At 39.7% G+C, this 14,744-nt stretch overlaps 1 protein-coding gene across 3 annotated transcripts in view; it reads right to left on the bottom strand.

Moving 5' to 3' along the window:
• Positions 1–5,499: 5,499 nt before the first annotated feature.
• The window catches only part of PITPNC1 (phosphatidylinositol transfer protein cytoplasmic 1), an 86,288-nt gene continuing 77,043 nt past the window's right edge, over positions 5,500–14,744 (bottom strand). For all 3 annotated transcript variants that reach the window (XM_035897711.1, XM_035897712.1, XM_035897713.1), the window contains 4 exons: positions 12,982–13,137; positions 12,360–12,423; positions 8,570–8,688; positions 5,500–5,590 (listed from right to left, as the gene is read on the bottom strand). In XM_035897711.1, the coding sequence (XP_035753604.1) occupies positions 5,585–5,590; positions 8,570–8,688; positions 12,360–12,423; positions 12,982–13,137 (345 nt within the window). In that variant the 3' untranslated portion in view covers positions 5,500–5,584. The remainder of the gene's footprint in view (positions 5,591–8,569; positions 8,689–12,359; positions 12,424–12,981; positions 13,138–14,744) is intronic.

Here is a 14,744-nt window from a genome sequence, read left to right as displayed (position 1 = left end):
ACCGGGTCACTTCCACGGCCGTTCAGGCGGTCGGTCCCACGCCTGTTCCACCGAGTGTTCCACCGAGTGTTCCCCGAAGAGATGAAACCCAGAGAAGAAATGTTTCTATGCAGATTAGCAGGCCGTTGGATAAAAGGCTTCCGTAGTTTCGCATCTATGCAATAAAACACTGTGGGTTTCGAGACTGCTTTAATTACCCCACGGGCGCTGGTAACTATTACCCTATAAGCTATAACTGCCCTCTGAGCGCTCAGTTTGGTAAAGAATAAAGGGTGGAATTTTTTTCCTCTGCAAGAGCACAACCCAACTTCACCGATTTTAACAGCAGTAGGACCAGGTCCAGGTTTTAACCAATTTGAAATGTATTTTCACACATTTAGTATTTTGTCTGTGTGCAGATTTTAATGAAGCCCAGGCAATACCAGGGGCTTCAGCCCAAACTTGTAAAAACCACCGAGTCAAACCGAACCACCACCAGAACAGGGCAGGCCCAGCCTCTGGGCGCGTTCCTACGCTGGCTGCTGGCCACCACTGGGGAGCACGCGTTGCCAGCATGGGAATTTCGGGGGTTTTGCTGCTGGCCTGTCTGCTCACTGGAGAATCCAGCTGCAGTTTCCCCTGGCAGAGGCCAGCCACAACCCCGCACTGGTGGCCAAGACTCGGCCGAGTCCAGGCTGTCGGCGGGGCAGGGCCCTGGCACCCTGCAGTGTCCCTGGGCACCGAGGCCACCGAGACGCCATTGCTGCAGGCCCGAGGCCACGTCGGGCTGCCCGGCTTCTGCCTCTCTCGTACCGTCTCATTCCTACCTTAAATATTTTCAGGCCTATGTTTGTTCCCTGTGTCCTGTCCTACGCTCTTGCCACACATTTCCGGACTGAATAAGCGACTACCGTTTTTTCTAGCGCAGAGAAAGCTGCATTTCTGTGGAGTAAGCCTCTACTTAAAAGCTTAAAGAACCATTGCACATGTGAAATTTCTGTTGACACAAATGCAGTGACTTGTAGACAGAGTGATGGAGGATTCTGAATTTCCCCGAGGTTCTGAGGGGTCCCTTTTCCAGTATTTACTACAACACAGGGCTGCCAAACCCTGCATAGAGAATTTGATTCCCTACTGAAAAACTTCCTTGTCAACCAAACGCTCATTTACAAATGAATGGGCTCACACCAGACTGAAGGGCACCTGCCCTGATAACATCTTTAAAAAGCTGAGGCACAACAAAACCAAGCAGATGTAGCAAGTGGTTTAAATTCTCCTTACAAAGCCAATTCTTTGTACTTTTTAATTTCGAGGAAGTGACTTGCAGAGTTGGGGGCAGACATGTTAATGGGTATGTTCCTGCCTAGAGGAGACCTAGTAAAAGAAAGCAGCCGTAACTGTAAAGAATAATTGTTGGTAGTTTATTTACAACAAAATGCAAGGGGAAATACAATATTAAAAATAATAAATAACCTGGAAAATCAGAAACTAAGTGATATGAATGAGAAATATGACAATAAAATCCTCCTGCTGAGCCTTACATTATTTAACATGCAGAGCATTTCAAAACTTGGTCCTTCTTTGATGGCAGTGATGTATCGCCTAAGGCAGCCATCATTGCTCTAAATAAAAGAAATGAATTGCCGGACATTCAGAGTCAGGTGGAATTATCACAGAAATGAAATAACCCAGTGAAACCTGTTTTAGCGACACCACAAAACTACAGGAGGTTGTAATTCAATGACCATGCTGTTCATCTAAAGCAAAACATTGTTAGACTTATTTAGCAATTTTAACTTACACATATAAAACCAAGTCCAAACAATGGGAACAGAAAAGCTCCTACTGACGAGATCATGAATCCTCTCTTACTGCACTTACTAATTCATAGAAGCATATACATTTGGCTTATTTCAAATGATAGCACGTCGTTTTGAAGTTACAGTGCAGCGAGCTTCGAAGCAGTTTTAACAAAATGTAGCAGTCTTCTTACAAACTAAAATTCAAGGAACAAATATTTCCATTTCAAAATCTCTACAGCGGCGATTAATGCAAATTGGCTACTAGATGTCACAAAATCACCTTCCAGAATAATCAAAAAAGCCAAAGAATAATGTCAAATAGTTTCTTTCCATAGGATTTATCCAGTCATTTACAAAATTAATCATTACATTCATAAGCAATCCCATTAAGTATGTGTTTCAGGAATGTGCTGCTCCTCATAGCCGTTATGGATGCCTCCCTTTTTTAATGTAGTAGGAGATCTACCCTTCAAGAGACTGCAGTGAATTGCCAGTTATTTTGTAATGATTGTTCTATATGAAATACATACAAGTACGAGCAAAGCTGGGAGGAGGCTTTAATAGAAGCCCAAACAAACTGATCGCGTTACCTGCTCTGAACCATATTCTCCTTGATGAAAAATTCCTTCTCAAGTCCTAGCAGAGCTGTACCACGTACTTCTGTCACTGCGGCAGAGAACAGGAACGCGGTTACTGTGCCTGTTCAGCTTTGCCGTGCGGCACCATACTAATGCTGTACTCACTAAATAATCACATGGCTTGTTTGTGCAAAAGAAGTGATGAACACCTGCAAAATGCTCTGTTTTTCTCCTAATAAACATGTTTGAAAATGCAACAGAAAGCACTGTGAAAAAATCAGTAATGAAAACAACTTCCTTGCCTCAAGACGTTATACTGAAGTATTCAGACCCCCCTTTGCATTTAATTTTGTGGGGGGTTTTGTGTTTGCTGGGAATATTCTAGAAAAAGTTATCCTACCTCAAAAAGAAACCAACCAACCCCAATCAAACAGAAGGAGATATTTAAAGATCATATTGACCAAACGGGTAATGACTGGTGGGGAAAGCCAAGCAGAACACAGCAGAGGGCACTTACCCAGGCAGTGAAGAGCCTGGGGTATTTCCTCTCCAAAGCAATGAAACATTACAGATCTTGCCTTACCCCCAAGCCTACTGAGCGCGATCATCAGTGTATCCACGTGGGACTGGAGATCAGCGGAGTATGAGTAAAGGTATGACTGCCTCGGTCTAACGATCTGTGTCAAACCCAGGTGCCAAAAGGTATGCAGGAACAGTAATATGTAAGCGCAAGGACGTTATGACTAGAGCTGAGCAAATTCTTCTTGGACAAGGAAAAAAATTCACTGAAAAATAGACTTTCAGGTGGAGCAGACGCAAACCATTTCTATAGAGGTTAAATTCATGAAATGAAAAAATAACCAAACAATCCTTTATGTTTTCAAAGGTTTCCTTTCCCTGCCAATGTTCCAATCTCACTACTAAATAAATAATAAAAAGATTAGACCAGTTTTAATCATGACTACTTCCTCCGCACACTTTTTAAGCTGAAATCATAAAATGTAGGAAAGTTTTGTTTGCATCATTACAGCGGCTTCTTTTTAAGCAAAAAAATCATCACCCGTAAGGTTACTGATCACACAGAATTACTAGCTCCAAGAAGCAAAGCAAAGCAAAGCAAAACATGGACAGTAAGTGGGAGAATGCATGAAGTCAGACCACAGCTAAGCTACAAAGAGCTCCCCGATTTTGCTAGCTACAGGATTTTAGCTATCAAACAAATATACACTTGTTTTCAGGGCAGGTTGGCAGTGGAATTACTTCTCCTGCTACTAGAACTACCCTATAAATACCACACATTCAACATAACTTCTACTGGATCTACAGCCATCGAGAAGTTCAGTGCATTTAAGCCAGCCGAAGCACAGCGTTGTGCCGAGATGGCACCAATGTCCCTTCCAGCTAAAAGGCCCCCCCAAACCGACTGCTCAGTATTCAGTGACAGTTCAGCTCTGGAGGACTCTCTTTGTTTTTTTTAATCCATGTACCATGTCGCTGGCGGTACAAAATATTACCCACTTTGATCATACGATTCAGGTAATAGCCATCGTTCCCTGGGAGCTGAACAGCAGCTTATTTAACGTCTGCTACGGCTCCCAATAGAGACGGATGCAGACAGCATTCATTAAATAGCAAAACTGTATGAAAGAGAACAAAGTACCCCAAATGGGGGTCAGCGGGGAAGGTTTCTCACTGAGCTTACCTTTTGAACAGGAAGGAAGGAAGGAAGGGACCTCTTCTGCCATTTGTTTTTCTCCTCCTTCCACAATCTACACTTCCCTCCTGGGAAACATCCTTTTCTACATTTTAATTCCTGAGATTGAAGAGTGATTTCACACGCAGACCAGGAAGAGCACTTCTGTTTCCTTAACGTTGCCCTACACTGAGCAGCCCCAGGATTCATTTGCTTTTTCAAGTGACTGCTTTTGTTCACCCCTTCCCTAGACGACGGCAAAGCCCGGAACCAGCTTTCCATTAGCAGAGATTGTGCTGTTTAGGAAAGACGCGAGGCAGGAAAGAAAAAGAAGCCTCGTATTTTCTTTCCTTTACATTCAAGGTCTTACAGCGTAACTACCACTCTCCTTCCAGTGAGGAAAAGACAGAATTTGTTGGTTTTACTTCTCAACTGGCTCAATTTAGCTGCTTTTTTCCAATCTCACACATGGAACACCATTGATGAACACCAGTACGGACTTAAGAGATCACAAAAGGACAGGGGAGAGCTATTAAAATACATTATCTACAAGAAACAGGTGGTTTCTCTTAGAAATTCTGTGCAAGATAGAAATAGTTCAATGGCCTCAAAGTCAGTATAATTAATTACAACCGGGGCTTCAATACAGTGATATTTTAGGTTTGAAAAGTTTTGTGTTCGTTAGCTAGGCCCCAAATCCTGAGTCGTATTAAGCACAATGTGAATCTGAGCGAGTGCTGTCGGTGTTCAAGTACAATGAGTTACAGGTCAAAGGTTAATGAATACACAGGAGAAGCCTGAGAGTAGGAAAGCTTTTTAAAATCGGCTATAAAAGAAGAAAACGGGAGGGTTTTTTCTTGTTAACCCTGCATTCTAGTTGGCACGAATTTGCCTCAGAAGTCCTTAGCAGCTTTGCTAAATACCTACTCCTAATTATAAATGCTATGACCTAGATGAGGATTTGTAGGTAGAATACTGCTACAGAACGATTTGTTTTCTTATATCGGGTTCCCCTCAGACTATTTCATTGTATGTCAGTAAGACGCACCATATGGCTTGAAACACTACTTTAGGAATATATAAATGACATTCTCTTGCATGCACTTTTCCGAAGGTTTTAAGGATCAAGTCTGAGGAAAGCAGTAATCTTTCCACACCAGTAAGATTATTTTAAGCAAAAAAACAACCAACGAACCACCATGACCTTTGTAGAAATTGAGTTACGTCACTCTTGCTGTGGTAGACATGGCTTATCAGGAGGAAACATGCTGGGTTAATTTAAAGGGGTTTTTTTGCTGGATCTGGAAGAGTGAGAGTTTCTGGAGCAGACTTTTTCCGAGGCCGGTCTTTGGGAACTGTTAGGAATTCGGGAGCATCTGTGGAGAGAGGAGTTGATGGGGCACTAGATGGAGCACTGCGGGTTGAAGAAGGCATGGAAATGTTAGAGATAGATATTGCAGGTGGGAAAACCCCAATCTTCTTGTTGGTAGCTTCCTGAGTTGCTCGTTCAAACTCTCGGACTTCATCCATTGTCATGTCTTCAACAAGAAGAGAGAAAGATAAAGGCACGTTAGAATCATTTCAAAGGATCATTTCATTAACTCAGTTAAACTACTTCCATCCAAATTCTAAATCAGGGAATGATTGCTTATCATGCATATCATTAAGTGATTCTCCACATGAATGCTTTCCTATTGTAATGCATTGATTGGAGTACAATAAGCGGCCAACCCAAAGAAAATGAAGTTAAGTACATTAATCACATACTAATGGTTCTTCTTCTCCCTCGGTCTGAACTGAATAAGCAGTGCCACCGCTGTCATTGCTGGAAAAATCAAGCTATTTCACAGGCAATTAAAGAATACATTTAGCTACACAGCTAGCAAGTAGAATTTTTCTGAACTCTAAACAAAATAAAATACAGGTTGCTGGTTTTTTTTTCCCCATCTAAATTATGAGCATGAATGAGTAAAGGGGTCATCATCAGTTTGTTCCTCTACTGTAATTATCAAGGGATGAAAAATTCTCTCTCCCCCTATGCGCAGCTTCTATTGACTTCTAGTTGCAGCTGCATGCACCGAACTGAAGCTGCTTTGCTTTTCTGCTAACAAAGTCTGACGAATTCCCTCTCACTCGACAAAGCCACAACACGCTTTCCAGCTTTTCCATCCAGAATCTGTACTTAAACATTTATGGCCAACTGAAAAATCCACCGCTTAATTCCCTGCAAAAGAGAGGCAAAATGCGATGAGAGGTTGAAGTCACTTTGCAATGGAAAATCGGGTCCCCAGAAAGCTTTAAAAGCAGTGGAAGTCTCAGGCAGGTGACAAATGTGTCACAGTGCTGCGGGAACCCACAAGAGGGCAGAGCGATCCCAGCATAGATGTGCTCGGAGCTGAGCCCTGCAAAACTTTTCTGATAAAATCCCAAACGAATGACATCTGTGACAAATGGGTAAGTTGAGCAAAAAAATCAGCAAGACTCTTCCAAAACCTGCTGCTTCGTGTCTACGTTGCCTACAAGATGAACGCTGAGCCAACTGAAATAAATTTTACCGTTTTCACTGAACATCATGTTAAATTCGTACATTTGAAGTATTTCATTAAACCATTCTATAGATTCTTGGAGCTCTGAAAGCTCAAAAAAATCCAGAAATAAAAACACTTAGCATTTTAATAAATTTAAAATTCTCACACGTTTGGGTGTCTGCGACATGGGACCAGCAATGGTGCTTGCCATATGTGTGACAAAACCCTAGACTTTCAGTCCATCGATACTTTTTAATATTACCCAGCTGCATGCATCTGTAGCCTTGGCTGCGAATGTTATGTAGAAGAAGCTTTATGTTGTATTACAACATCATACTAAATAAACAAAAGCATGCACGTTGCCAGCTGCCTTCTCTCTTCCCTGCAGATGACATTCCAGGGACCTTTTCAGCCTACATTGCTGTGCCAGTTATTAGGAGTAAGGACTAAGCTATTTTCAAATCTGAGATAAGTGGTAGAAATAAACAGATGGTCTCCGAGGAACTGTACCTACTTGTGTTGGAGAGAGGCTGGAAACTGTTTTGCTGATTTACATTTTGTTTCACACCCTGTAACAGTGTGTGTAGTGTTTCTGAACTCAAGGGGTTTAAAAGCACCCTGACATCAAAGGGAGCCCATGCATTCATTTCAGCTATTTTCGACTGAGGACTTCTGTGCAACATGAAACAAAAGTTGTCCTGGATAAATGAAAGAGGACAGGAAGATTTCTCAATTTGTTGGCCGTTTAGGTGAAGACTGATTAAAGTCTTACTAAGTGCTATCCTCCAAGACTGTCCTTTTTAAATTCAGACATGAAATACTTATTGTCCCTTCAGCTGACTTTGGCTTTTTGGCTTACATTCACTTTAAATTCACTTCTGTTCTGGTGCATGCTCAAGTAAAACCAGTCCTTATCCTAAGCTAAGAAGGCTCAGGTTGTTTTTTTTTCCCCATTAATGACAAATTCTATTCCGACCTCAATGGCAATTTTCCACATGGGAGCTACGGGTGGTAGACTTCATTCAAAGCCCAATCCCGAAGTGTAGAGCCAAGGTCAGAAGCGATTCTCCACGTGCTGCTCAGCTAAGGAGTAACTGTGATCTCAATGGAGCTGCAGCATTATGCACACAGGAATCACCCTCCTCGTCACTGCCTAGAGAACCTCTTCTCAGGCTGGTCACAGTTTTACTGAGTAAGAACAAAGGAAAGACTTCAAACCCTTCAGGCCTTGCCCCACACCTGAATTTTATTTACACGAATAAAACCATCACTGAGTTCTACAGTGCAGATAGTAGAAATAAAGTAATAATAACATTTCAAAAGCAAGTATCACTGCATCTTTTCTGTTTGCAGACAGTAGTGATTTCTAATTTTAGGCCTCTACTTGAGGTGCACAAATTAGGGACTTAAACACTTCTATGAAGTTTCCAGAATCTGAAACAAAGAACCTGCACAGAAACCTGCCCTTCTCCTCAAACTGCTGTTACATACTTCTGAAAATACTCACCTTGTCGGTAGCTAATCAATGACAACATTAAAATTAGTTTGAAAAGCGTGAATAATTCATTAGCTTTTTTTTTTTTCCTGGTGAAGCAAACAATTTTATCAGTCCTGCAGAAATTTTCCACTCCCCATGTTCCTGGCTTTTTGACTGAAGCACTCTGAACTCTTGCCTTTTTAAACTATTCAAATAATAGAAAGTTTTATCATATTTAACTTCCTCTTTATGCATCCAACTGAAATTTGAGAATTGTGTTTCCCTGGAAGACAGGGAGTTGTGTATGAGACCAACCCCACCCTTTCTTACACAGAGGCAGTTTACAGGGTAAACGAAAGGCAGGATTGCACTTCATGGAGCAAGTGTTCCTACTGAAGCAAAACCTCCCCAAAATTCCACTGACTGGTCAGCAAGATCAGTTTATTGCTCTTCTCTGATCTGTGCAGGTGTATTAGCTGAGGATGGGCAATATGTTGGAAAAATTGACATACTCTTGCTTTGGCATGGCTCTCTATTTCATCCACAGTAGATGAATGTTGGTTGCAAACTTTAATGTTGGTTTTTTCATGCATATTTTTCTCGTATTCTCGAACATCATCCATAGTCATATCTGTAAAAAGTTCAAAATTGTTGGCATTTTCCATTGATTCAGTGCAAACTTAATTTATTTTTTTTAAGGAGAAGGTTCTAGGAACACATAGTCTTTCAGCAGAAGCCAAAAAAGGATGTAAAAAAAAAGCGTGGAGCAACTAGCTTTATGAAGACTGACTCATAAAGGTAGTTATATCAGCCAAGGAAGGTGTAAGAAGGTTAAGTCAAAGGGAGTCAGAGAACAGGAAGGAGTGGAAATTGTTTAGGAGTATCTGTGTAACATAAGGTAGGCAAAAAGTATTGAAGTGCAGGCCTTGGCAAAGGCCAAGATCTTCTAAAAAGATTTTAGAAGATCCCTTGGAATAAAGGATAGATACAGAAATATTATAAATATTCACTTACCTTTCCAGGAACTTTCAAAAAGATTTTATGTTTTCTTTGCATAGTACATTTCAAAACCAGCAAACATTCTTACTGTTAGAACACGCATCAGCTTAGATTCCAGAAACTAACACTTAATTATACTGGTAAGTGAATTAATAGTGAATACGTGAACAGTTTTGTAGCCACAAGCAATTTAATGATTTGTAAGAATTAGAAATATTCCACAAATCAGGCTGATCCTACCAGAAGGATCATTTATCATTGTCTAGGCATGCCTGATCTTGTCAAACTAGTGCCTCATCTCTTAGGCGCTTCCTATGTAACTCAAAGCAATCATTACAGATTTAAGAAATATTTATCATAAACTTCACTTCCAGTAAGAACATAAAGAATCCAATTGACTTGTGACCTTACTCTTTTGAGTATTCCCATGCTTTCAATAAATCTACTTCTGAGTAAGATGTAAGTGAACAGGAAGGCTGTCAGAATTCTGGCCTGCTCTTTACAACGGTTTGAGAACTTCAGAAAATAGCCATCAACTTTTTACTCGTAATACTTAAATAGCATTTTAGTAGCACAGTATACTTGGAAATGTGTACCGCTTTTGGTAATGTAAGTTTTTCTCGGGTTTACTATGTGCCACTTGGATTTGCAAATTCTTGTATCACACCACTCCTTGTTATGTGATATGAGGCTCTTGGTGTATTTTACGAGACAGCTTTTAAGGAAAGAGATAACTTTTAGCTGTTGTCTCAGTAGCACAATGTAATGCTTCCTCAGTGAAAATGAAATGCAGTCTAAAATTTTGATCAAAAGGAAACATGGAATACCACTAACTCCTACTCTCTCAGCCTTTTCCTTTTACTGTTATCTGGAATGAGAAACAAGCTCATAAGCCATGTCAGTAACATGCTACGGATGCATTTTGCCAAGCAGAGAACATGCTCTTTGTTAGTAAACAGCACTGTGGAAATAGATTTTCTAAGTAATAAAGCTAAATACAGTTTAGTAAATTTAATGACAAGACACATTCATACTTACAGTATCAGTAACAGTAATCAATCAGTAATACCCGTAACAGAACATGTTAATAATTGATTTTATTACACTGATTATTTGATTCAGTTTAGCTGACTTACATCATCTCCAAGTCTTTCTGTAGCTTTTATTTTAAAAGATGCTAATAGACATTGAAGGTACACAGACGCTTTAAAAATTGTATTTCTGAAAAACTCAGCCTACATGCATAAACATGTCAAGAGCAGCACCGCAACTGTTTTAAAGATCATTATGTATTAAATGGAACTGGATGTATATGAATTCTCTGGAGATATTAAAATTCCGCCTGGACGATGTCCTGTGCAGCCCGCTCTGGGTGACCCTGCTTTAGCAGGGGGGTTGGACTGGGTGATCTCCCGAGGTCCCTTCCAACCCCTGCCATTCTGGGATTCTTTGAATTGTATCTCACTCATTTTGGGTAACAAAATACTTGGTTTCTAGTCAGCAAGTCCTACCAGCTTCAGAACAATGCAGTGGTACAAGGGCTGCAGACAGCAGAGAGAGTTACCTAAGCTACCTTTCTGTACTTCCTTTTTTTAATTTCTAAACAAATCTTGCTATATACTTAGCCTTTATTCATATCTATTTTAGTAAGCCCAGATTTTTTAGGTTTTGTATTTAGCCTGACAATTAAGTTCTAAAAGTACACTATGTTATTTAGTAAAAAGACTCACCATGACAGTAAAAATCCACAAGATAATTGCGTATCACACTATTTCATTAGTGGAAAGAGTATTTTTGACAGGGTGCATTCCGAGTTAAGATGGGAAAATCTGGGATTAAATGTTTTTGGGCTAAACCTATTCTGTGTGGTTTACTTCATGTTTACTCACTTATCACTATCAGTTACTCTGCTGAAGTGCAGATGACTCTTTGCTTCCCACTAACATTTCTTTATGTCTTGCTTTAATAGATGTTTTGGGCAGATTTGGGGCATATTTGTGGACTGAATTCTTAAAGGAAGTCAGGCTCTTTGATTTAAAATTATCAGTTTGCCTGACTTTGTACAGGGAAAATAATGGATCACTATATTTCAGGTTAAAAAAAAAAAAAAAAAAAGTATCTCCAAAGAACTCCTTCTTACTGGATACAAAATTCTCTTACTAGTTTATGGCTATCCCAAAACAAAGGCTATTTTTAGTACATTTCAGTATATTTATGATCGTTACAGCACAAGATTTTCATGCATTATTAAATTTATAAGAACATCGTGATTTCAAAAGCAAATTTTTCTGTATTTTCAAAAAAATCAGCACAACGAGTTTGTTGTTAGATTCTAGTGTAAAATGATGCAGGTTTATGAAGTCACTGGAGATGTGCGTGTTCGCACCAGCTGAGCAAACTGACTACTTTTAAGCAATGCAGAATGCTCCTGAGTTTTGATGAAAGACAGGTGTCATTCTTATCCGTGAAATGCCCCGAACGGTGTTTCCTGAAGCTTAAGGAGGATCTAAATAACGATTCTAATTATATTCCCAAACTGCTATTATACGTTACAGACATGTCTTAGAAACTGCTCTACAAGTATCTATGATTATGGATACATCTTACCGAAAATGTATGTAAAAAGCACAAACCCCATGTGCTTATTTTATAAAATAGAATTGGCTGTTTTCATATTCAGGATTACTCTGTACTATTGAAAGTGCCCATTCCTACAGCTGGTTCATGGATTCAGAACAGTTTTTGCACGCAGCTGCTGTTGAATCAGACCCAGTAGGTTTTACATTTATATCCATTTTCCAGAAAGGACGTTAGCACTCCATCTTTTCTTTATTGCAGTCCCTATTAACAGTTTAAAACTTTCCTAAAAAGCTGAAATTGTGTTGGATCAGAGGCCCTAGGAGTTTGCAGTATGGAAATGACTGCATGTTAATGTGGTCTTAGTAAGAAGCTTTATTCAAACCTGCGTGCAGTTCTCCATATAGATGACTCTTGGCAGCGGCAGCTCCTCTCTGCCTACAATGCAGGGTGACTGGACTGATGCATATACTCTGAGAGGTATGGGATGTAAAGGCGTCCCTGTATGCTGCCTACTGGCTGCCTAAAATACAGCCTACTCTCGTTACAAAGAACCTGCTGTAACTGAGCTCCGTATGTTCCAGAGAAACTGAGCATAGTTCCGTCTCTCTCATGAACAACTTATACTAGGACCCGATGGTCCATGAGAGCAAATGGAGATCTGTTATTAATTGTCATAAGCTTTGCATCAGCCCTTTAAATGGGCTAGATTTGGAGAATACTTACCGTACCACTCATCAACCCAGGCAAAAGCCTGCCGGTGACCGATCAATAGTATATCTCTGACCACCTGCGAAACAAAGGAAAGGTTAAATACCTCTGCAGCAATAAAACATTTTACAAAGGTAACACTGCTGTCTTTCAACGTGATTTAAAGTGAAAAATACCCTGACAGTTTTGTCTCTAAAAAGACATGCCCTAGAGAGTCAGACACACTGGCTCTGAAGGTCTTGTAGTCCAGCCTCCCACCTGAAGTGGATCTATTGCCAACACTGGAACACATTAGCGTGGCTTTGACCAGCATGGGAAAGCCATTTGGGAATGTGTACAGAATCCATTAATCCTTGGGCAATTACATGTTCTGGAACTCTTCTTTTTCCTTGTTAGTATTGAAAATGTTACTGATAGTTTTTCTCAACCTTAGACCTAAGCATCTCCAGGCTTTGTCAAATTTATAGCCAGAGATTAACTCTTTGGCTCTGCTCCAGATCTTTCAGACCTTGAGAGGGGTCCGAAAGCAGATTCGGCTGAGCTCCCTAGCTTCTACACAGCCAGTTACATTCCTGTGCAGGGCAGTACTCAAGCTCTGCTTGTGTGAAGTGTAAGAAACAGCTCCTGTTTCACTGACCTTGTGTACAAATTGCTCTACTCTGGTTTGAAGTCCCCAGACCTCAAATTTCACAGTCACAAGTTTGTAGGAACACATAATTGGCTGATGGGTCTCTCTCCAGCCTTCTTTTAATTGGCCTCTCCCAGTCTTCTGTGACTTGAAATATTTAGGATCCTGCAAAACAAAGAAAACATACTGGGAAATGCAGGAGATGAAGTCCGGTTTGTCAGTTTGCTAAAGTAAATGTTTTGATAAGACACAAAATATGAAAACATGCTAATAAACATTCTGAAAAAGTAATATGAAATTGACTTAAATAAACACTTGGATATACTAAAATCCAATCCTGTCTTTTATCCAACAGCCAGTGAATCGATGGCAGCATATTTTTGGGCATGCTTTGACAATCATATCATCTAGGACATTTTCTGCTACAGGAAAATATGTTATTGCAAGTCATTACAATACAATGCACTCCAAGTGTTATTTATGGTCTTTGGGAAAAAAACCCGTTGCTTCTTCAGAGCTTGCTGTTCCACTACTGTCTCAGTGTGACTTACTAGCACTTTCTACCCATGCCTGTCTTCCTGAAATCATGTCCAATTTGAGCTTTGACACATCAACACTGATGTGACCCTGACAATGCCATTTTCCGTTTTAAGTGAACTTGCATAGCCAGGTGGCCAGCTAAGTATGAAACTCCTCCAATTTAGTCATCTCTGGTTACAACTGAGTTATGAGCAAAACACTGACTAATTTCAACTCTGTCTCTCTCTATGAACTGGAAAATCAAATAAATTGATGATGAAATTACAACAGCAAGACCAAAAAACCAATAAGGATATTAGTTCATCTTTGAAGTTTACTTTTATCTGTACAAGATACAGTTCTATCAATCAAAGTGTTATTTTCCATATTGGTATGGTTCCATTTCACTGTATGTCCAATCCTGCTAATTACATCTTGTAAATAGAAATAATTTACAGTTAAGCATTGATTTTCAAAACTTGAAAATAATGTGGTTTCAAATAATGGAGTTTCAGTAAATTCATAGTGGAGTTTCTAAAATCTGTCTTCAAGAATAACCACCAGTGCTCATCTGTGTTGCCTTCCCCAAAGATGAGATCTGGGAAGATCTTTAAATCCATCCTTTCTTATAAAAGCAGTTAAACATGTCTTTAAGTATATGCCTAAATTAGGCGCTAAATGGAAGACAGTCAGGAGAAAAAACAACAAAAAATTGCTAAGACTACGCTGATCTTAATTTTCTTTCTTTCAGTGTGAGCTGATATATCATTCAGCATTCCTTTTTTCTAATGTTTAGTTATCTCCTGACTTGGCTTCTAATTTTATCCATAAACTGAAGCTCTGTCATTAAAGCTTTACAAAGCTCTAATGAGGTGATAGTCTTCTTTCTCTGTGAAAGTCATTGCTTTTATTGCTGACATATTATTTTCTAAATAGAAACTTTAGGCTCACAGTATAATAAGGTTTCAATGTTAAATCACCATAAAAAACAATTCAGCGTCATCATATATTAGAGCAACATACTGCTGTATATCACAACTCATAGTCACATGCTGTTGCCAATCTTCTCACTCAATAAAGCTTGACCTCAGATTGATCTAGGTATTTTCTGGTTGAAAGAGTTGTTTTATAACTGATTATTGCCTGAAGCGATCAATATAATAATAAAAAGAAAAAATAAAAAGGGAAATACTAAGCCATAATTTCAGAAAGGAAAAAAAGGAAAATCAAAGGAAAACAGTTTAATGTAGGGA

The sequence above is a fragment of the Egretta garzetta genome, unplaced genomic scaffold (genome assembly GCF_000687185.1).
Source record: "Egretta garzetta isolate BGI_Z169 unplaced genomic scaffold, ASM68718v1 scaffold787, whole genome shotgun sequence".
NCBI classification, from domain to species: Eukaryota; Metazoa; Chordata; class Aves; order Pelecaniformes; family Ardeidae; genus Egretta; species Egretta garzetta.
This window is presented reverse-complemented; position numbering and strand designations above follow the sequence as displayed.